The 24250-nt window shown below is 41.2% G+C and overlaps 1 protein-coding gene across 5 annotated transcripts in view; it reads left to right on the forward strand.

Annotated features, from left to right (window-relative positions):
* Positions 1-24250, forward strand: part of ZZZ3 (zinc finger ZZ-type containing 3) — a 120301-nt gene that overhangs the window by 29860 nt on the left and 66191 nt on the right. For all 5 annotated transcript variants that reach the window (XR_012475443.1, XR_012475442.1, XM_074221133.1 and 2 more), the window contains exons 2-3: positions 5331-5465; positions 14982-16528. Coding sequence is in view for 3 of the 5 variants with exons in the window: in XM_074221133.1 (XP_074077234.1) it covers positions 15033-16528 (1496 nt within the window). In the remaining 2 variants the exon portion in view is untranslated. The remainder of the gene's footprint in view (positions 1-5330; positions 5466-14981; positions 16529-24250) is intronic.

Here is a 24250-nt window from a genome sequence, read left to right on the forward strand (position 1 = left end):
GAGCCCTGAAAACTGGGGAGGGATTCCAGGCAGAGGGGCCAGGCGATGAGGGCTTTGAGCCACGCAGAGTATTTGGTTTTGGATGTTGTGGATCTTAGGGAGTCCCTGGAGTTTATGAGAAGGTGTATGCACTTTAGGAGGATCACTTTGGTAGCTGAATAGAGCATAGGCTGGAATGGGGAGACTCCTGAGGCAGACAGGGTCCCCCCCTTCCGTGACAGCAGCTGTTGGAGCAGTCCAATCCTGATACAGGGGTGGCAGGCCTGCCCCTGTACAGGGGTCAGAAGAGGAGCCTTCTTATCCCAGAGACATTGTGGCTGTGACCCCTGCTTGGACATGGGGGTGGTGTGGGGGGAATACAGGAGAATTCCTTGTTGGGATCCTGAAGAACTGGGAGAATAGGATTTTCCTTAACAGTAATAGGAAGTTTGGAAGAAGAGAGAATTTGGGAGGGGAAAGGTAATGAGGTCAGTTAGGGACATACTGCTTAGAAAATAGCTACAGCACTAAAGTCAAACTCAAATAGAATTGGGGACTAGGAAACCTGTTGTGGGAGCAATTAGTGATATTTGTGTTTTATTATCATTTTCCTATAGTGTTGGCAGGAGTAACTTTAATTGTACTTGGAGTTTTCTTGTCTAGGAGTTGATGGCCTTGAGTGTCCTTGACCCTCAGATGCTGCTTCAGGCTCTCTTCCTGAAGATTCCCTTTCCTGAATGGTTAAATTCTTCAGGATTCTGTCTCTCCCTGTTTGCCTCTGCATCCAGATGGAGCCTTAGTCTCTCCTGATCTATGACACAGCTTTGAAGAATAGAAAGCAGAGGCATTTTCACCCAGAGCTTGGCCTTGAAAGTAGGATTTGAATCCTTTTTTCTCAGTTTTTCTGGAAAGTGTCACCTTCTGTAAATGCACTCCTCCTCAGAGCTTCTGTGGTTAATTAGTTGAAAAATCGGTCTGTACTCTTCTTCCACTTCAATTCTCATTCTTTTCTAAACCAGGGTCTTTAAATTCCAAAGAGAAACAGTGCCTGTTAACTTCGTATAAAACCTCATAGGAATGTTATCTGCGTTTTATTTCTTTTGTGATGCTTTTTCCTCTGGTCCTTCTCAGTCGAGAGGGATGTAGCCCTAACCTGTGACACTTCTGCAGAGTTCCCTAGGGTCTTTGAATCATTAGATGTGTTCCTCGGCCCCTGCCCAGCTCTCAGCCCCACTCCACTAGACGATCTCTCTCAGCTTTTCTCCTTGGACCTCTTCACACTTGGCTACCTCCAACCTTATTTGGGGGATTTCAGCAAGCTCTTCTTTCTGCAGATGATTCCATTCTCTGTCTCCTCAGCTAGGGTTGCAGATCTCCAGCTCCCCTTTGGGCACTTGGAACTTTGACCACAAGTCAAAGCAAGGGCCCTGCTCTCAATGGGCGGGGGGTGGGGGGCTGGCGCTGGTGGGAGAGAATCTGAGGTTCATGTGTTTCCCAGGTGATTTCATCTTGGAGAAATGATGAGTATCTGGAGATAAAGATGCAGCAAGGGTGATAGAAGTAAATCTGGGGGGGGACCCCAGGGCTGCCAGAGCCTTAACTGTCAACTCTAGGAAATTAGGGATCTTCTTGAGTCCATTAAGAGCCTGTTTTTTTTTTTTTCCTTTTTTTGGAAGCAGATAACAGGCATCACAATACACAGAGCACTGGACCTGGACTCAGTAAGGCTTGAGTTCAAATTCAGCCCTACATACTTATTTGCAGTGTTATTTTTCTCTCTACCTCAACTATAAAAGGGGGGTGACAGCACCTACCTCTCAGGATTGCTATGAGCATCAGTGTCTGGATGATAGTAGGTGCTTTTAAAAGGCTGACCCTTATTATCCTTACTAATTTTTTAAAGCAAGGTTGGAATATGTTTAGATGTGAAGATTGCAGTTCCTCCTCTCAAGGAGCTCAAGATTTAATGGGAACATGGAAAAATACATGGCCTGCAAAGGGAAACGGAACATGAGGAGCATAAGAGAGGGTGTGTGGTAAGCAGACATGATGGCAAAGTCTAGAGTCCAGCCAGGTGGGAATGAAGGGTGAGAGGTGGCAGCCCATGGAGTGGAGGTGGCCAATCTTTTCCTGGACTTTTTCTGGGTGTTTCAGTTGTATCTGACTCTGTGACCCCATTTTGGGTTTTCTTGGCAGAGATGTTGGGCTGGTTTATTTCTTTGTCCAGCTCATTTTACAGATGAGGAAACTGAGGCAAAAACAGTGAAGTGCCTTGCCCAGGGTCACATAGCTCATACCTGTTTGAGACCACATTTAAACTCAAGTCCTCCTGACTCCAGTCCTGGTACTTTGTGCCTAATTTATTACAATTAATAAACTCCAAAACTGTATTTGAACCAGGTCCTTTCACTCAAAATTGAAAGTTTTCTAAGAGATCCATGTGTTCTTTAGTTACATTCTGTATTTGTTTCCCCCTTTCTCCATCACCTAATTAAGGTATGTAATACTTTATTTTTCCTCAATTACATGTAAAAAGAAGTTTTTAAACCTGAGTCCCAAATTCTCTCCTCCTCTTGGGGAAAGCAAGTTATTTGATACAGGTGAAGAATGTGCAGTCATGTAAGACATTAGCATGGTAGTCTCCTTGTGAAAATCAATGTAGTTCTCTTTAGAAATCATCAGTTTTCCTTCAACTCTTCAGTTGGTATGCATATTGTGGTAGAGTTTGTTAAATATTCAAATTTCAAGTGAAAATTTTTCAAAATTAGTTTTAGATTTTTAATTTTAATTATTTTCTCTAGTTTCTGCATTCCTGGTTGTTTTTTTTTTTTTTTTTTTAATACTGCTTCCTGACTTCTTTAGAGCCAGACTGGTGTTTTGCCTCATTTTACATCTCTTGCTAACACAGATTTGAGCTCCTCCAGTCGAACACAGAAGTCTCAGTGTTAGAATCAGAGTGTGAAGAAAAGTAATTCTTTGAGGTGGAGAATGGCTCTTGGATTGGCTGCTGGAATGTTTGAATAGCAAGTCCGTGGAAAGAAGCCGGGCTCTGTGGGAAGAAACAAACAGGGAGGAGAGGAGGGAGGATTGGTGGTGCTTGCTTTTTTACTTTGTCTCTAGAAATCAGTCATTTTTAAGGATTTGGGAAATATAGGTAACTTTTTTATGACTGCAATGAAATGTTAACAAGAACATGAACAGTTTAGGGGGGCCCTGCTCTGCAATGGCTGCATCTGTTTGGTCAACTTGCTTTGGTTTGAAATGCATAATGAATGAAGTCTGGAACACAATGGAGGATTATTAGAGTTTTGGCTGGTTTAGCTTCACTGCTAATTCTAGGAACCATGGAAACTTCTCAAAAGGAACTTAGGAACACCTAGATTTAGACATAAACAGCAAGGTTTTATTTTTAATTCTAAATTCATCAAATCTTTTAACTGTCTTAAAAATATTTTAGAATCTCTAATGATTTTAAGGTGAATCAGGCCTGGAGTCAGGAGGACCTGAGTTCAACTGTGGTTTCAGACACTTCCTAGCACTGTGATCCTGGCAAGTCACTTAACCCTGATTGCCTCAGTTTCCTCATCTGTAAGATGAGTTGGAGAAGGAAATGACAAATCACAAAGAGTCAGACACCACTGAATTGACTGAGTAACAGTAGGATTCAGAGCAAATTTCATTGACTTTTAATGAGTAGCTACTGAATAGCCTTAAATCTATTCATTTTATACAGAGAAGACTGGGTAAATGTGAGGTGTACTGTGCTGAGCTCTGAGAGGGACCTGGGACAGTTTTGGATGTCCCTCAAACAGGTGAAAGAACCCCTTCGTTTACTTCTGCTTTATGGACATTCAATTGTAGGTCACTTTCCACTCTCATCTGCACCAACAAACATTAGGTTGGTTAATAAGGTGAAGATCTGTCCAAGATTGGAGACTTTTGGGGGGGAGATTTTTTGATATTTTTGGTGTTATTTGAGACTTGTGATTGCAGCCTTTTCATGAAGTGGCATTCACTTTACTTGACATCTTTTTTTGTGGGGGGGAAATGGGGCAATGGGGTTAAGTGACTTGTCCAAGGTCACCCAGCTAACAAGTGTCAAGGTCTGAGAGGATTTTTTAAGAGTATAAGAGAGGTAAGATTGAGCATTGTGCTATACAGAAGATATCCTTCCCTAGACTGGGGGGTTTGACCTCCCAGTTCTTCCCCATTCATTACCTGAGTGACCCTGGATGAATCAGCTTCTTAAATGTGAATGGGTTGAAAAACATGATCTTGAAGATCCCAAATTCCATTTACTCGAGTGTATTTCAGTCTGTAAATGAAACTTTTATGTTTTTATCTCTGTAAATAATTTTGAAGATGTATTCCAGTGGGAAAGAAAAAAATCACTTAGAAATTTATCAATGTTTTGTAAAAGTCATCTTTCATATTTTCAAAGTAATACGAGAAATTAGTTTCCTGTTTTGGGAACAGAGTTGGAGGTGGGAAAGTTGGATCTAATTTGGTTGTTTCTTCCACATTTTGGTTTCATATTGAGGAAATGCCATAGAATTCTTTTGCTTCCTTTAGTTCTCATCTCAAACCCCACTTTGGGCCAGGAAACCTTTCTTATTCCTCCTCAGTCTTCTTCTCTCTGAGGTGTTACCCTATGTTGATCTTGTTTGCATGTCATCGTTTGCACATTGTCTGCACAGCGGACTCCACAACTATGAGCTTCCTGAGGGTAGCCACTTGTTTTCTTCCCACTACCCCTCATGTTGCCGGCCTGGCCTCTGGTCATAATGAATGAGAGGCAGTGCGATCTGTTTAAGTCGGGGGAATACCGACAGCCTGCTGCTTCTGTGTAACCATAACATCACTGCCATCACAAACCCATCTCATCCTATGCTCTGCATTAAGAGGCCAAAAAGAAAAGTTTGGGATGAAAAATAGTTTTTTTTGTTTTTGCAAGGCAAATGGGGTTAAGTGGGTTGCCCAAGACCACACAGCTAGGCAATTATTAAGTGTCTGAGACTGGAGTTGAACTCAGGTATTCCTGACTCCAGGGCCGGTGCTCTATCCACTGTGTCACCTAGCCACCTGAAAAATAATTTTAAAAGTTTCCTACCCTTGGTTTCATGTGTGTTTATAATAAGAGGCCCTTTAAAAGTGCATTTCTAATTCACTTCTTTTGTTTCTGACCAACCCTTGTATGAATTTAATACCTATTTCATAGATAATTGCAAAAGTCATGTTTATAAAGTTTGTCCAAGATGTTGTGCTATGTTGGTGTTCAGCACCACAATTATTTTCTCCACAAATCATTGTAAAATGACATTTTTTGTAATTATTGTGATTTTCCTTCACAGATATCGAGCTGTGCTAATATTATCCTATAAATAATTAAGAATCCGGAGTCTCAGAATAGTAATACGGATATTAACAATGCTGATACAGATCAATACAGAAGCCTGCAAATCATGAAGTGAAGCACTTGTCCAAAGGTAAGAAAAATAGGACTTGTAGTGGAGTTCTCTTATCTGTGGAGGCCATTCCTCAGTTGAGCATACTGTTGAAATGAGGCAAGGTTTATCAGATTTTAGAACTAGAATAGTGACTTCAGGTTCTATGTCTGTCAGAGACATTGGGAAGCCCTGAATTCTTTCTCCTCCATCTATGACATGGAACAGCACCTCCTCTTATTTAGTCAGGGCTATAGTTTTGAAGGCTGGCTCTGTTTCCCCTAGTATTAACTTAGCTTAAATAACAGTATGGTTTTCAAAACTAGATAGTTTCCCCTGCCTGAGATTTTTCTTGCAGAACATTCCAGGCTTTAGTTTTGTAAGTGGCCCAGTCTTGAGCTCTAGGTTTAAAGTGAACCAACTTGAAGAGCTTGAACAGAATTCACTTTCACTTTCCTGTGTAAGGAAATGGTAATTCTGATGGCCAACTTTTTAAAACAACAGCTTTAATTATCCTGGGTGCACCCCAAAATCTCATTTTGGTGTCATATATTAGAATTCTACCTCTGAAAAGAATAGAAAAGATTTCAAAGAAATCATAAATTTCAACTGGTCAACCCAATTCCTCAGAAAATGATCCCTCTGTTCCCCTTTCCTCATTAATTGAATTCCTTGATTAAATGACTTACTCAGAACAAGCTCCCTGTTCTTTTGGTTTTTGAAAAATCTTTCTAAAATGTCTTTCTTCTTTACCTTAGAAAAAGGAAACACTGGAGTCAATCACTTGTTTAAGTGAGGTTCCTAGCATGTCCCTGACAACTTATGCTTTGGTAGGCATGAAAAAAACCTCTAAAATCCTCTGATGCCAGCAGACTGTCTTGTTAGTTTGCTTCTCTTCAAAGTGAACCGTAGACAGTGTTCTTGTTAATGGAGATATTACTTGTCTTGTGTCTTGTTGATGTACAAGAGCAAAGTGAGAGGCCAGAGATGGCAGTGTGTGAGCCATCCAGGAATCCTCAAGATGGGTCTGTTGTCTGACCAGTCCTTGGAGTGGGAATCCCTTCCTCAGTCCTCTGCCGGGCCCAGGCTTCAGAACTGCGACATGTTAGCTTTGAATAGCTCTAGTGTTGACCATCAATGTGTCTTTCTCCAACTTGGGTCTGCTTTCTAAGGCCAAGAAGATGGCTCTTAATTTCACTTCTCCATGGCCATGCTTTCTCTTTCAGTATTTCAGTGGTCTAGTTAGGGCAGTGCAGTCTTTGTTTCCTGGGCCTAATGTTCCTGTTCCTTCCCTGGTTCTTTAATGCCTTGATTTCAGATGCTTGTTTGTGATGGGAAGGGTAGAAGGATTTCTGTAGGGCCCACTACTTGCCAGCACTGTGCTCAGCATTTTGTAAGGAAGAGCTCATCTTATCTTCAACAACCCTGGGAGACAGGTGCTGCTGAGGAAGCTGAGGCAGACAGGTTACTCAGCTTGTAAGTGTTCAAAGTCCCCCGACTCCAGGCCCAGGACCCTTGCACACTGTGGCACCCCAGTGGGTGAGAGTTGTGACTAGTATTCTCTCTCCTTCCCAAGCTCTGGGCCACAAACTTTTTAAATGCATCTTAAGCTTACATCATATTTTCTATCATATCTTATTCCTGATATTGGGTGGCATAGATAGAGAACTGGTCTTGGCATCAGTCCAACCGGAGCCCAGATCTGATCTCTGTTATGTTGTGAACTGATGCTGGAAATTTAAACCAATCTTAGGCACTTGTGTAAAACTAGAAATCATGCAACAGAGGTTGACCTCTATTGGTGCAAGGAGTTCCTTGCCCAGTGAAATCATGAGTCTTGACCAAACACTCAGGTTTGTTGACCCCTTGGAGTTTCTCAGGAAAGTTTATGTCTGCAGTCCACAGAACATGTCTTTTGAGCCATAGCTTCTCCCTTTTTCGGTGCATCCAGTTGATTAGGAAAGTCAATACAAAATTTTTATGTTTGCCTGGTTTAATTTTATCTTGTCAAATTCAGCTCATGAATTGTCCTGATGATTGATTTAAACTTCTGTCATTCGGTATATGCTCTCTCCTCAGCTTCAGTTCATCTCGAAATTTGTAATTGATAAAAATGGTGGAAGCTCCAAGACAAGGAGGATGGCCCTTGATTGAGAGTATTGTTTCAGGGGCCCCTTTGGTGCCATGGTTTCTAAGGGAGTGCCACAGGGTTATTTTCCTGGAACCGGAAGAGATCTTAGTTTCTTCTTATTGGCTCAGACATGAGGCCTGATGACCTTTAGTGACTTAACGTCACATTCATTAATGGTCAAGTTAGGGTTTCAGTCCAAGACTTTGGATCTAAATGTGACTCTGGAGCATCCATCAGTCCATTTGTGGGTAGTTTGGTGGGTGGTTCAGTTGTGATCTACCTAATGGATTCTCCTGTTCATGTTTATCTTGTGATGGACAGTTACAGTTTTAAGGTCTTAAAAAATTCTTGCTTTTATGGCAGCTTCTAGGAAGAATCTTAGTCAGCTATTCATTGTCTCTAACGGACCTGGATACCTTGGTAGATTTTGGTATCGGAATAATGATTATTATTTGACTGAAAGTGACCTCGAGATTCACATAGAAAACTGTTGCAAGATGATCATGCATGGCCAATCTTGTTTAGGAATTGATTGGTTTCTGAGTAAATGATTGTGCTGTCTGTCCTTTGGCGTTCTTTGAGACTAGAAATCACTTATACCTGATCCTGTGTCCTTGAAATCATGTGACATCTTGCCTGTGTATAGTTTTCCAAAGTGCTCATCTTGTAGAAAGATTTCTCTTACCCCTTACCGGGAGCATGTTTCAGAATTGATTTTTAAAAATAATCTGAGAGATTCTAATTGCCTTTTGACTGAAATGGAAAGTTTCAATCAATGAAGGATGAGTTTTATTCTGTTATGGATCCAAATTGAATGATCCATATGGATCCAAATCCAGAGATCATTTTTATTCCAAATGATATCTCTTTGATTGTACAGGTAAGTTATCTAATGCCTTGTGAACCATTGAAGAATTTCATATTGGTGGATATAACTTTTCAGTTCTTCTTTGTTATGTAGAGAGTGAAGAGTGGATAGTAGGAATGTACATTTATCATTATTTTGTTTTACACCTTTTCTATTGAAGGTGCAGTTCGAATGATTAGGTAATTTGTAAGTAGAATTATTTTTTTTTTCTGATAGGGAGCTTCCACCCCTAGCCAAATCCTTTGCTGGGGTTGCTGCTATATTCTGATTTTGATACCTTCCAATATTAATGAGTAGGGAGAATAGAAGTGATCCCTTGAAATAAAACAAAACAGTTGTCCAAACTTTGGTAGATGGAATTCATTGCTATATGATTTGAATTGCAGGACTAGACACTCAGAAAAATAACTCTTAAGTTTTTCCTTGTAGATAATGGACACATTCAGCCTGAGTCAATCCTTTATTTATTTATTTATTTATTTATTTATTTATTTATTTATTTATTCATTTATTTATTTATTTATTTATTTATTTATTTACTTTGTTTCCGTGTTGTACCTTGATCCAAATTGGGTGTGATGAGAGAGAAATCATATCCTTAAAGAGAACAGAATTCGCAGAGGTAACCAGATCAGACACTAAGACATCTGGGTTTTCTTTTCCCTCCACTCCCCTTCCCTTTCTCTGTCCCCCCTCCCCCTTTCCCCTTTTAGTACTTGAAAGGTTAGATGTTTTATAAGTTAACTGAGTATGTGTAGGTTGACTTTTAGCCAAGTCTGATGAGAAGAAGATTCAGGTGTTTCTCCTCTACTCCCTTCTTCCCCTCTATTACCATAGGTTTTTTGGTACCTCTTAGTGTAATGAGATTTGTCCCATTCAATCCCCTCCCTCCTCCCGTCTCTTTCCTGTCCCCCTTTTTAGGGAGGTAGTGTATTTTTTTTTTAGATCATTCTATCTAAGTCATAGAAAATTCTGAGTGTCTGTCCCTTCTAGTTCAGTATATTCTGTTGAATAGAGTCAAAATTCCTGAGAGTTATTAGAGTCTTTCTCCCCAGTGGAGTTAAAGCCAGTTACATCCCATTAGATATCAGTCTCATGGATAGGTCATGGATGTCCATCATTTCTGGCTAGGTATATTCTCTCTGTTAGAGTTACATTTCTCAGGATTTATGAGAGTCTCTACCCCCCCCCCCCCCCCAATGCTGGGATATAGCCAGTTTCAACTTACTGGATTGCATTTTTTTCCTTTTACTGCCCCCCTCCTTTTTTTTTTTTTTTTACCTTTTCATGTGTCTCTTGAACTGCCTGTTTGAAATCCAAATTTTCTGTTTAGCTCTGGTCTTTTCATCAGAAATTTTTGGAATTCTTCCATTTCGTTAAATGTCCATCTTTTTCCCTGGAAGAGAAGGCTCAGCTTTGCATTCCAAGCTCCCATGCTCTTTGAAATATCTCGTTCCAGGCCCTTCAATCCCTGAAAGTTGGTGCAGCCAGGTCCTGTGTGATCCTTACTGTGGCTCCTTGATATTTAAATTGTTTCTTTCTGTCGGCTTGCAGGATTTTCTCTTTTATCTGATAGTTCTGGAGTTTGGCCACAACATTCCTTGGTGTTTTCATTTTAGGATCTTTTTCCTGGTGGGGATTGATGTACTCTTTCAATAACTACTTTGCCCTCTGATTCCATGATGTCAGGGCAGTTTTCCATCACTAGATCCTATAATATTAAGTCCAGGCTTTTTTTCTCTTCAATGTTTTCAGGAAGTCCTATAATTTTCAGGTTGCCCTTCCTCGATCTAGTCTTGAGGTCAGTGATTTTGTTGATGAGGTATTTCACATTTGCTTCTATTTTTTCTATTTGTTGATTTTGTTTAACTGACTCTTGCTGTTTCATGGAGTCATTAGTTTCTGTAGACTCCATTATTTTTTGGGGGGAGGAGTTTTCTTCATTAACCTTTTCCAATTGATCAATTCTACTTTTGAAAGAGCTTTCCATTTGACCAATTGAGGTTTTGAGAGAATTAATTTCTTTTTGCATTTGCTCATTTGAGGATCTGAGAGAATTATTCTCCTTTTGTGTTTGTCCAATTCTACTTTCTAAGGTTTTGTTTTCTTGTTGCAAGGTATTAATTGTCTCCCCCAAATTTTCCAGTTTGTTTTTAAGCTCCTTCCTTATTTCTTCAAGGAAGTCTTTCTGTGCTGGAGACCAGATTGTATTCTCCTCAGAGGTTCCAGGTCTCTCTGGGTTGGGGTCTTTCCCTTCCAGGAATTTTTCTATGGATCCACCTTTCCGCTGACCCTTCTTCATTACGCTAAGACCTTGAGTTGGGGGGGGTGGGCTGGTTCACCTGGGCTTGGGATCGCCAAAGGCTTTACTGAGTGCAATTTCCCTGGCTGGCCAGTAGGAGGTGCTGGCTGCCCTCTCTGGGGTGTCTGTGACCTTGGTTGCCAGGCCTTCTCCCTCTGCTTGAGGGAGGGAATTGGCATTTGCTTGAGAAGAGGCCTCAGTGCAAAGGAGGCGTGGGCTTTCCTGCACCAGACCTCTCCCCGCAGCCCCTTCCCCAAGCTCCAGGGGGACAGCACCAACACCAGCGCCTCTGCTTCCCGGCGGACCCAAGCCCCCTTTGTCCAGCCCCACTGCTGATCCAGCAGGTCCGGCTCTCGGGCCCTCAGACTCCCGGTTCCGATTCAGCTCTTGATCTGGCTGATCCCGGGCTGATCTTCCCTTGGAGCTCAGACTCACCTGCCAGTACTCAGCCAAGGCTGCTGCGGGAGACAAATCCTGAGGTAGATGTTCTTTCTCCTGGCTTTTCTTTCTGGGTTTCCTGGTTTGGATTTCTTTTAAGAGGTTTGTTTCATGTGATAGATGGGGAAGAGATCAGGAGACTTTAGAGCTGTGCCTGTCTTCTCTCCGCCATCTTGGCCGGAAGTCGTTAATCCTTTTTTTAAAAGAAGCAAGAGATAATAGACCATGTAATTTCTAGGTTTTGAATTTATTTTTCAGTAGAAAAATTGTCTAAAACTTGTCATTTTTATAAATTGGTGTTACCTGGCTATTAACTTAAAGATTATATTGGCAATCAGTCTTGATCCTTCCTCAGATCTTCCTTCCTTTCCATTCTTCCATCTTCATGAGAATGCAGGCAGTTTTCCTAGGCAGCTTCACTGACTGTGGTTCACTTGATACTATTTACCATAAATAATTCCAATGAATCTGATGAAGGCTCTTATTTACGTCCCCCTCCACCTATCCAGACAATTCATCAGTATCACTTGGGGACCCACCAGCTGCCTCTTGAGATTTCATTACCATGAGCCCTGTCTATCTGAGAATCTTTTTAAAAAACTTGCTTTACTGTTGTGGTTTTTGGCAATGTTGCCACCCCCCCCCCCTTTTTTTTTTTAACTATTCTCCTGCCCTCCTCTGATGATAATCTTGATCTGAGTTTTGGGAGGCTGTCATTAACATGGTTCCACATCATTTGGGAATTTACCTTTTGGACTTGAGTGGAAATCGTTAGTGGAGGTGAGGGGGAGGTGGATTTAGAAACAGAGATAGTGAGGAATACTATCAGAGTATAGGAATTCTGTTTTTAGATCTGAGAAAGGAAAGGATAGAATGCAACTTGAGCAACTAAAGGTATCGAACAACTAAAATTAAAAAAAGTGGGAGACAATTTCTAATGGCTGAGGGCCAGATCTAAGGCTAATTTTTTTTTTTAAGTTTTTTTGCAAGGCAGATGGGGCTAGGTGGCTTGCCCAAGGCCACACAGCTACATCGTTATTTAGTGTCTGAGACCTGATTTGAACCCAGGTACTCCTGACTCCAGGGCTGGTGCTTTATCTATTGCGCCACCTAGCTGCCTCTCTAAGGCTAATTTCACAGGCCAATTCATTGATTAGATGTATTCCTCAGCAAGTTGGAAATTGCGGGGTTGTCCCTCTCTGCTGATGTCAGATATGCTTCCCTTCATTTTGTCAGTAAAGACTTTCAGTCTGAATCTGGTCTCATCCATGTTTCTTTTGCCAGTCCCCTATGACTTGGTGCTCTGATGTTTCTAGTTCTATATTCCTTTTGATCTTCTGCAGGAGCATGACATTCTTCTGCTCCCACTCCTCATTTTTAGAAATTAGACTGAAATATTGCCCACAAAGCACATTTGTACTTGACCCATCCTGTCCCTCAATGACTGATTTTTGCTGTAATTCCTTCAGTTTATCCTAAGAGTTTCTCCAACTAGTCTAACCAAGTCTGTTGGGCTTGGCCAACCCTCAGTGATGCAGGGTAGAACTTTTACTCTTTGGGGGATTCAGAGGTTTAAACTTGGTCCTTGACACTATAGAAAGTAGATGCAACCTTGTGTTCTTTATCCATATGTTTTTGGTAAAGGTCAGGGGGAGAATGTGAAAGATTCTTTAGTTAACAAGAGGAAGATTGTTAACCAGAAAATAATTTTCTGATAGTTTGAACATAATTTACTTGTGATTGGCATATACATTTTAGTGGAGACCAGTCTTTGAATCAGTGTTGGTAGATAGTGATTAGAAAGGAATATGGCACATAGAAATTATTTTTATCAAATATTTAAATATATTCTTGAATCTGCATTGGTTAAGAAATAAAAATACCTTTCCTCAGAGTGTAGCAGAATTTATAAGAGAATAATATGAATTGGAATCTAGAATTAGGGTTAGAAGCTTCCCTTTGTTTTTGGGTGGTTAGTGATTATTTTTTTCTCATCTGAAATACTCTTATCTTGGAGGTAATGAGAGCATAGAATTTCTTTCTAGCTTAGATGATTGGCAAGGAAGCCATTTGTTAGAATCTGTAATTTGAAGGTTAATCATTTAGATAGCATTAGTTTAAGAATGTAATCAATGAGCTAGCCTGATATTTTAATAAAGAATTTGTAGAATTATAACCATAGTGTCTGAACAGCATAGAATTGTCAGGGTTATTTGTGAATCTTTGCTTTGTTAATATGTAAATTCTGTAATTGAAACTTTAGTGCTTTATTTCCTTAATATCTTCTTTCTTGCTTTTAATATTTTCTAACATTTCTCACCTTCAGATGAAAGAATCTTATATATGAACTTGTGAAGAAAATTATATTATTTTGAATATTTTTCTCCCTCCTCCCCTTTGAAAAGAAATATCCAGTTTGTCATACTTTGTTTTCATGAAGTTGAAATTTACTGTTAGGATTTCAGTTTTACTTTTGAATGAAAAAAATTAGATCATAATTTTGTCATTATCTTTCTAGATATTAAAGAAATGAGAATTACAGGTCAGATCCCATTATGATAAATATCATGGCAATGAAAGATTTACTCGATTGAATTTCTTTCTGTCTCCTGCCTAAGATAACAGTGTCCTCTGGATCATCTGTTATCAGTAGAATTCTCTCTAGTCAAAAATGTACTGTGATTTGTCTGGGGAGTGGAGTGATTGTGTTGTGACTGGAATTCCAGGGCTTTTCTTGTGGGTGTTTACCATTTTCTGAACAAAATGTTAATGACTGAGGTAGCCCATACTTAACCCAATAGCTTGAAGACATTGGTGTCACAGGGCCTGGCACCCCTTCAGTGAAGAACTGTTGAAGGAGCGAGGCTGGAGTCTTTTGCAGTTGTTAGTGGGGGTGTTAATTCTTTTTTCAGACATTTCAAGTTATTTGAGAGCACTTGGAAACTTGGTAGTAGAAGGGGAGCTTGATCTCTGTCCCTCCTTCTTTCTGCCCTTTGGTGGCAGTGGGGTTGTGAAGCTACAGCGCACCACCTAAAAATCATACAGAAGAAAGGGAGATGCCTCCCCGCCAAGTGAGTTAATGTCACATGGGTCAATGGGCCTAACTGGGATCCAATGGGAATTGCCATCTGCTGCTGCTTCCTTCATCTATCCCAGTGCCCTTTTCAGGTCCCAACTCAAATCATTTTAGCATCCCCATGAGATGCAGGAAATTAAGAAAGGAAAGTGACAGAGAATGAGTGTTTTTATTGCATCTTGAAGTCAGATGACTGCTTGTAAGGGTCCTGTCTCAACTGTCTTTAGAAGACTTTGCTTCACTTACTAATTCTCTCTCCCTTTGGCAAAGACCAAATTTGCAATCTAATTGCAACAAAATTCCATTGTAAAGAAATCTCTTTTAGATGCCACATGGGAGTTTGTTATAATGGGATTTGACTTGTAACTCATTTTTAGTAAGGGAGAATTAAAAAGAGTAGGAATCCCCTTACCTACCTTCCAGGAATATTAAGAGGATAGATGAAAGCTGATTTCAGAAATTTTAGAAGAGCAAAGTTTATTAAGTTCAAGATGATGATAAAACTAGTCTGAAATAATGTCTAACTTTATCATTTAAAAAAAACCCAGCCAACTTTTTTGGGGAAACACTATCAACCTAGTATCTATGTAGATCTACTTGGAAATATTGAAGGTTTTTAAAAAATGTAACCTGTTAATTTTGTGTTAGTTGAACTTCCATTAAAAAGTTTTAACTTTAAATATAATCTTTGTGGATATATTAACTATGACCTTTTTCTCATTATTTTGTTTACATTTTTGAAGGTTTCCCAATGAGTGGATCATGATGACCGTAATTTAGGGATTTGCCATAGTATGGCTGCTTCTCGATCTACTCGTGTCACAAGATCAACAGTGGGGTTAAACGGCTTGGATGAATCTTTTTGTGGTAGAACTTTAAGGAATCGTAGTATTGCTCACCCTGAAGAAGGATCTCCCCATTGTCAAGTACGCTCAAGATCACCAAAGAAGAGACCAGAGTCTGTGCAAACTCAGAAGGGGGCCAGTAGTGGCAGAGCTGCTGACCTAAGGCAGCCAAGTACTCGAGAGCTGTGGGTAAGCCCGAGGAAAAGAGGACTCTCTTCTTCAGAAAAGGATCATGCTGAGAGACACGCTGCTGAAAACTGTGAGAGAAGGCCCCCCGAAGCGGCTTCCCCCATCCTAAAACGGTTAAAGCGCTGCCTCCGCTCGGAGGCCTTGAGCAGCTCGGAGGAAGAGTCCCCTACCAAAGCTGACAAGGAGGGCTCCCCAGAGCGGAATCGCTCCCCAGAGCGGAGTCGTTCGACAGTGGACAATGGTGCTGATGCCCAAGGGGTTAAACGAGCTTGTCGATGCCTTCTACTGGATGATTGTGAGAAAAGGGAAATTAAAAAGGTGAACACCAGCAGGGAAGGGTCCCCGCACTCTGCTGTCATTGAAGAAATTACCGGCTATCAGGCCCTGAATGGGGTTGAGGACAGTGACTCCTCTGTTCTCCACTGTGATGACTGTCAGCTTGATGGTAGTCCCGACCAGAGCAGTCCTGGGTCCTGCCTGCTGCCGGAACAGTCCCTAGGTGAAAATGGGGGTACAGATGCCCACTCCTCCTATTTGCTTGAGAATAGGAAAGAAGAGTGTGTCATAGACCATAATGTGCCTTGCACAAATCCACAAGTGCAGGTCAAGGTGGAGGACCACAGACTAGGAGCTGCCTGCCTACGCCAGGAGCCTCCCACAAACCAGCCCACTCCTGAGCTGGTGCCAGCGCCCTTTCCGGAGCTTCAGCCGTCTTTAAGGGACTCTGAGGAGGAAGTGGACGTGGTAGGAGATAGTGCCTGCCGCGAGCAGCCATGTCATGACAACACCAGCGGCCCCAGTGGGGGGGTTAGTCATACTGGGGCTCCCGTTCTGGCAGAGTCTGCCCAGGACTGTGCTTCTGCTCCAGTGACCTCTTTGTCTGAACCCCAAGAGCATCGCTATACATTGAGAACTTCGCCTCGGAGGGCTGCCCCGAACAAAGGTAGTCCCACCAAAAATAACTCTCCTTGTAGAGAAAATGGACAAATGGAGGAGAACCATCTTAGTCCAACAGAAAAGAATGCCTCTCTTAGTGTCCATGTCAACGGTTCTCCCACAGACTCTGAGGAGACTCCTCAGACTGGAAAGGGGACGAGAGGTGAAGCCGGATCACCCCCCACAGAGGCCAGGCTCCCTCCTGGGTATGTGGCGCCTGCCAAAGAGAGTGCCGCCCTGCGAGCCCCAGAGGAAGATGAGGACGAGCCTGACGTCTATTACTTTGAGTCAGATCATGTGGCTTTGAAACACAACAAAGAGTATGTGTAACCATGGTAACCGTGAATTCTGCTTGCTTTGTCATCCCCCACATCCACCTAAGCTCTAGGGGTTTCATTAATGCTAGGAGAGAGCCTCTCTCCCCCCCCCCCCCACTCTCTGCTCTGATCCCCATGAAAAACAAACCTTATCTCTTTATCCGGTAATGTAATTTGAAAGGAAAATCAGTGTAGCTGACCTCCTTTGGATATGGAGGGAGACTGAAGGAAGAGAGGGGGCTCAAACCCTGGTTTTGTTTTCTGATGAAGTTAAGAAACATAAACTCATTTAAAAAACTGCTGATCTGCCTTCCTTTATTAAAGTGCCCAATGATTGAAAGTTATGTACTGGTTGGATCTGTCTGACATTCCAGAGAAAGATCAGTGGGCTCTTTGGCATCCATTATCAGACTGTGGTAGAAAGTCCTGCCATTCTTGGCATCCTTTTTTAACTTCCCTTAATTTAGTTCTCAACTAAAAGGGTTTTGCACAATCTGTCTTTTTAATGACATTTTATTGTATAACTATAACTACATATATACATATATATATCTATATAGACATGTAGATTACAGTTTTGTAAAATACACATTATACTCTTGAGAAGTTTTTGTAACTTTCATAATTACAAATTTTTTTCTGCCTTAAGGACCTCTCAGACTCACCTGCTCGGCACATCCTTTCAGTAAGGATTCTGCGTCCTTAAGTTCACAGTTGCCATAAATTTCATTCTTTATACTGAAATATCACAGGTGTCTGTGCAGATAAGCTGAACTTTGCTTTGTGTAACTAGATGAAGTAATTGTGGAATGGAAGGAAGGTCAGAGATAATTGTCCCCTCAGGATGAGGTAAAATGTGCAAATGCTTTCCAGTACAACAGAAATTATGCTTTGGCTTTGGAGCTAACACTTACAGCATCACACTGAAACTTGTATAGGTGGGTTTTAATTCTTTTGTCCCAAAGAACTTCCAGCTAGAGGTTAGAATTTTTGCAATGTGAGTATTTGCTGGTATTATCGGTTAATGAGATTAAATGGCCATTCTTTTTGTCTATCTTAATATCTATCTTGTTAGACATAACAATCCAAAATTCCTACTCTAAATATGTAGACTTTCAGCTTTGATGTTTTTATTCATCTCATCTCAGTAGCATTTCAGGGTTATTTTTATATGTGAGGTTTTTCCCCCCCTTGAAATTTGTTGTTGATATCTTTGCAGTATTAATTTTGTAGCCTGTTGGAGATGTAAAATGATTCTAACTTAATCTTTGCTAAAGGGCCTTATCTTTTAACATGAAGAATTGCAATTGGGCTAAACTATTTTCAGATGTTCTCAAATTTCATAGGTAGACCTTGAGAAAGGGTTATTCTAATTTTCAGAAGATAGATGGAAAGGAGAAAATGAGTTTCTGTTTAATCTGTTCCTAATTTATAGCCTTTATTCATAAAATATATTTTAAATAATTGCATGATCACTCTCTTCCACATTAATTAATATATTAATAATTTGAATGATTTACTTTTTAAAGGGAACTTTCAACTAAATTTTGCCTAATGATTATGCTAATCTACTTAGGGTAGGAGAGAGACCCTTTGAAGTAATGTTCATGTAGAATTTTCTCTTTCAAAAGAGAAAGAAATGTAGAAATGTATGCATGGGAAAGATACACTAAATGTAATGGAAATTAATGGACTTTAACCAAAGCCATTGGGTTTGGAGGTCAATAGTTACCTGTCGATCTGCTAATCTGGGTCTGTTGGTAGCTCTTCAATGATAATTGTATGACTTCTTGGTGGTGGTTTTTCCTTCCTGTGATTCTGATCCCATCATGAGACATTATTTGGAGCAAGATTACAGTGAAGGAGAATTTCTTAATCCCTGAAGGGTAAATCATTTTGAAGTTGTTTTTTGCATTTCTCTTCCCTTTTTTGCATAGTATCTGATCCAGAATCAACCACAGAAAAACCCCACTTAAAGAGCAGTCTTTGATTGGAAACTTACATTAGAGACCTTCATTAACCTTTGATCTGGGGATATAGCCTTGGACAGTTAGGTTCCTCTTATAGATGGGAGGTTGAACTAGGATCTCTAAGGTATGTTGTGTAACTGCAATCGTTTTGACTGGAAGTGGACTAGAGAGTGATAAAAAGTCCTTGAGGGGAGTTCCTACCCATAGATCCTCTTGAGCCAGAGGCTATCCTACCTGCTGTGGACATGCCCCCAAGAGAGAGCTAGTGGCAGTCAGGCCTTTTCTGACTCTGTACCTTGAATCACATGGCCTCCCCGTGCTTAGGACAGTTAGTCTTTCTCTAATCATGATTATCCTTGTAAAGAAAAAAGAGCGAGGAGTCTTCAGAATCCACATCTTTCTGCCACCCACCTTTTCTCTATTCAAATAGGAAAGAAGCTTTTTCTAGGTTAAAATCTTGGGCCCTCTGAGCACTGCTACTTTTGAAGGTTGGGTCTTCCCTCGTGCTCTTGGGCAATGATTTCCCACTTTGTGCTGCTATCCTACAGAAGACATTTTTTCTGTATTTTTTATTCCAGAGGCAGGAGTCAGTTCTTGCCTTTTTAAAAAGATGCTCTGTAAATAAGCACCAAGTCAAGACAGAAATTTTTGTTATTGCTTTTCTTTAGTGATGAGCACCTCTAGAACCCACTTTGTTCCATGAGCACTTGGTTATGTTGCCCAGGCTACCAGACTCTGGACCATTCTGAAGGGCCTTGAATAAGCTTCTTCCTGTACCAAGAGTCTTGGTCTTCTAGGAAAACCAGATGTCCGTGGAACTAAAATGCCTTCAGTGTTCTGAAAAACCAAAGGACCTCCTGAACTGGGCTTCTCTTTTCCCCAGCCCTCCTGACTGAGGAGTGTGTCCCTGGCAGTCCCCTGACTGCTTGCCCTCCATGTAACCAGTGTCTATTTGTAGACCTGATCCCTGCCGCAGCCATGGTGCCTTGACTTGCTGTCTCCTCCTCCTCTTAGGCCTTGTTTCATTTTTTTTCCCCTATTTTGCTAGGCCTGTCATTTGTCCAGATCCTACTCAAGCTTCAGGCCAAGCTCAGGTGCTACCTCTTTTGGGAACCATTCTAGATTCCCTGAGATGTGTTCAAATACCCTCTCTCTTCTTCAGTCCTACATCTGGGATCTTGGCAAGTCTGGGCTGCCCTGTGCCTCAGGGTCAGTTTCTTGACCCTAGAGGCCAAGCATGCTGACTTTGCCAAGACCTTGGCACTGTTGGGCTGCTGCAATCTGGTGTGAATGTGCAGATGAAAGGGAGACCTTGGAAGTTGTCCCAAACTGCTTGCTTTTCTTCATCCTTCCCACCATGCACACCAGAAACCCAGTCTGTTGAGAAAATGACCCTGCTCTCAGGGAGCCTCAGATCTAGCAGAGAGGGAGAAAAAAAATGTGTGGTTCCACAGACCTAAAGTTGTTAGGTGTTGCAGAAGCCGTTTTACAGAGGAGACTGAGGCTGAGGGCTTAAATGACTTGTCCAAGACCATCCAGGTAGGTAGCAGGAGACCTGTATGGGATTTGAATGTTGGCCCCTGAAGCCGAAGCCAGTGCCATCAGTAGAAGGAGGATGGTAAGTTACTTAAGGAAAGGGATTTTATTTTATTTTGTTTTTCCATTTTAAAAATCATTTTTTATTTGAAGTTTGAGTTCCAAATTCTATCCTCCTCCTTTCCCTCCACCCTTGCCCCAACCATAAACCATCAGCCATAGGTTATACATGTGCAGTTATGTAAAACTTTTCCATATTAGTCATTTTGTACTAGAAGACTTGAATATAAGGAAAAAAAAGAAAGTGAAAATAGTGTCTCAGTCTATATTTAAACAATATCAGTTCTTTCTCTAAAGGTCGCTAGTATGCTTCATCATAAGTCCTTTGGGATTGTCTTAGATCATTGTATTGCTGAGAAGCGCTAAGTCATTCACAGTTCTTCATTGAACAGTATTGCTGTTGCTATGTACAATTCACTTTGCATCAGTTCATGTAAGTTTTTTCCAGGTTTTTTCTAAATCATCTGCCTTGTTATTTCTCAAAGCATGACAACATTTCATTAGAATCATAGACCACAACTTGTTCAGCCATCCCCTCAATTTCCACTTCTTAGCTACCACAAAAAGGTGCTATATATTTTTTTTGCAAATAGTCCTTTCTCCTTTATTTGGATGTCTTTGGGAGATAGACCTAGCAGTGATATTGTTGAATCAAAGGTATACACAGTTTGTACCTTTTGAGCATAAAAACAAGGGACTTTAAAGACAGGTGGTACAATTCTTAGAATGCAGAATTTGGAATCAGGAAAATGGTAGCTTTGTGACCTGGGCATGTCTCTTAATTTCTGGCTATCTCAGTTTCCTCCTCTGTAAAATAGGATCAAGCGAATGAATACCTATGAAGCTCTTTGTAAATGTAAGCTAGTAGTGGCGGCAGGAATGGTTCCAACATGTATCTTGGCTCCTTGGAGTTGAGAGATCCCATCCACCCCTTGAGATTTGTCACAGAACACACCAATGATGGTGATGGCATGTGAGTGGAGGGCTGCTAAGTGGGATTGGTACAGTGCAATGCAAGACTCCTGGTAGGTTTGTCATCAGATGGAAACAGGAGCTCTGGAGCCAGAGCTTGGGGAGCTTGCATGATTCGCTAAGGAGTACGTGCGCCAGATTTTGAGGAGGTAGTGCTCGACATTTGTTTTATTTCTTGCAGCTTTCATTTAATAAACATTTTTTTCTTCCTCCAATTCCCTCTCCCCCATGTGCTTTTTAGATACTGAATGAGAGAAAAGTTAAAGATGATTTGGAGGTTTCAGGACTTTTCAACAGTTAAATGTTACTTTAAAAAAAGTAATTCCAAGGGCAGCTAGGTGGTGCAGTGGATAGAGTACCAACCTTGGAGTCAGGAGGACCCAAGATCAAATTTAACCTTAGAAACTTAATTGCCTAGCTGTGTGACTTTGGGCAAGTCACTTAACCCTATTGCCTTAAATAAATACAAACTTAAAAAAATAGTAATTCCAGATGTTGCTGGTAATAGTTCTCACAGTGAAATAATGCAGAGAGGGTTTTTTCTTTAGTTGTTAATAACAGATGTACTAGAATGTAATAAAGTTTGGAGTAAACTGACTGAGGGAGACTATGGGAACCAGTACTTAAGGTTGAGATGATCAGACTGCTTCAGCTGGGAGACCTCGGCCGGGTTTTATCCCAAGAAGTCCAAGCAAGATGTTTCCTAGTATTTGCTTGGATAGAAATATCTCTAAAATAGAGAAAAATATTTGAACAAAATTTAAACTATTCATGGTTTATCAGAGTCATTTTTCTGCACAAATTTTGTGTTGATTATAATGTAGAAAGGGAGATGAGATGGATTGCTCCCTTTCTTGTGGTCCCTTCTGCTTTTGGCTGTTGATCTTCATGGGCAAGTCCTGGGTGCTCTGTTGGCATGTCCAACTCTTCATCTTCTTCCCTTTCACCTCCAGGGCTTCCTGTTACTGGCAAGAGGTGTGGGGGTGTGCCGTGCCCTTCCCCTCCCCCCATGATAAAGTCCTTTCTGTCATCCCTTACCAAGCTTTGTTCACATACTCTCCTGGACCACATGGTGCTTCTTGCCCCCAAACTCCATCTCTTGGTTCTTGATATGGACTGACCCTCACTCAGCATCTTTGAAGTTGGGCCTCCTCATCAGATTTTAGAATCACAGGTCTCTCAGGGCTCAAGGGCCACCTTTACCAGGAAACCTTTTCTGTATACCCATGCACCTGGCCCATAGTGAGTAGTAAGCCTGTGCTAAAAGCTTATTCCTTGATTTCAACCCTTTGTCCCAACAAAGCCTCTGCAGTTGACTCCCCTGTTCTTTGCCAGCTCAGTAATGTGAGGAAAAGAAAGCCCAGCCCATTGCCTGGCCTATGGGGCCTGCCCAGACGGAACCTTCTCTGGGTGGGAAGCTGCCAAGGGGCACCTGCCCCTCCTTCCTGATGTGACTGCAGTTCCCTTCCTGGTACCTTCCTGTCTATCACTTCATACATAGAAGTCTCAGGAAGGCAGGGAATGGTGTATTGTGAAGGGGAGAGAGCAGTTTGAGTCTCCTCACTCTGCAGCGGCCCCAAAGCAGCCCCTGGGAGAGGAGTGGGTAGCACTGCATGAATGGGCCCTGGGGATTGAGCCACATGCGCTGTTTGCCTGCAGAACTCTCTTGGAACAGTTGCTGCCACTTCTTCCAGTCTCTCCTTCCCTCTCCTTACTGCTCTTCACCTCTTCCTCTGAGAAGATCTTGACCAGAGGACCTCCCGGGAAAGAAAAGTTTGGGGAATGGAACAGCATTTCACACTTACTTTCTTTGTAGTTGAAGCTTTTCTATTTTCTTGGTTACTTGGGGAAACTTAAGGTTCCAGGCAGGACATTTTATTTTTCCACTTTTATAAACAAATAATCTTCTGCCATAACTAAATCTGCTTTGGGGCGTCAAGGTAGCACAATGGATAGAGGGCTAGCCATGGAGTCAGGAACCACTGGAGTTCCTATTTGGCTTCAGATACTTACTATATGACCCTGGACACGTCACTGTTTGCTCATCTATGAAATGAGCTAGAGAGGGGAAAGGGAATCAAACCACTCTAATATCTCTGCCAAGAAAATCCCAAATCTGCCCAATGTTTTGAAGACTGCTTTCTAGTACTTGAATTTTGATTATAGTTTTGTAGTTTTTTTGAGTTGAAATTTGGCTTAATTTTTACTTTCTTTTGCCTCATCTTTCTCTCGTGAATTGTTAGCCCTTACATTAGTGATTTGTTCCTTGCAGTTGTGCGAGATAAAAATTCACTTAAAAAAATTTAGACTCCTGCGCAAAAAAAAAAAGTTTATTTTGGCTTTTCTTGAAAAAAGGGCACATTCCAAGTCTCACAAAGGTAGTGAAGATCAAGGAGCTACCCCGAATTGACAGTCAAGCAAGATTATATGGCCTGACACGATCCCCTCCTCCTCCCTATCGTCCCTCTCTGTCAACTCATTGGTTAGTTTTCAGAGTTACATTCTACTTGTGAAAATCTACTCCAGCAACAAAGAAAAAGAATGAAAGGTTTCCATAAAATATGACCTTGTCATCCAGATGGTGAGTGCAAGGTCTAGTAGGAACTGTCTGCTTATTATCAAACAAGAGGAGTCTTAGGAGCTTCTTTGAAATGCAAGGTCTTTCTCATGGGAAAAAGTCTACTAGCCTTCTAGTAGTCAGTAAAAGTAGTCTTATCAAAAGTGAGGCAAGTGAGCCACCTGTTTGCAATGTGAGGGGCTTTTTTTCTAGAAGTAGTTTAAGAATAATAGTTTGTTCTTTCCTTAATATTTCTTAATCCTGAGAAGACCTCACTAGGAATATTAACCCTGAAATGGTTTTATTGGGATTATTCCACCTTTACTTTACTTTTGCTTAGTAAGAGAGAAAAGATCATGCTGATGGACTTAAGGTAATTTGAATTAGACTCAGAACAAGTCACTTTTTTCTTTGTTTCAGTAAAATTAAAATTTTTAGCTTATTTTCAAAGAGGGATTCATGTGGATATACTATTTTCTTACCTAGGTAATAAAAAATCCATGTGCTTGGAAACAGGAAGAGCTGAGTTCATATGATCTCAGATGCTTCCTCACTCAACTTCTGCACCCTAGTTTGCTCATCTGTAAACTAGGGTCAATAATGGTACTTTCCAAGAGGCTGGGAGAGAAT

This window comes from Macrotis lagotis, chromosome 2 (genome assembly GCF_037893015.1).
Source record: "Macrotis lagotis isolate mMagLag1 chromosome 2, bilby.v1.9.chrom.fasta, whole genome shotgun sequence".
NCBI classification, from domain to species: Eukaryota; Metazoa; Chordata; class Mammalia; order Peramelemorphia; family Peramelidae; genus Macrotis; species Macrotis lagotis.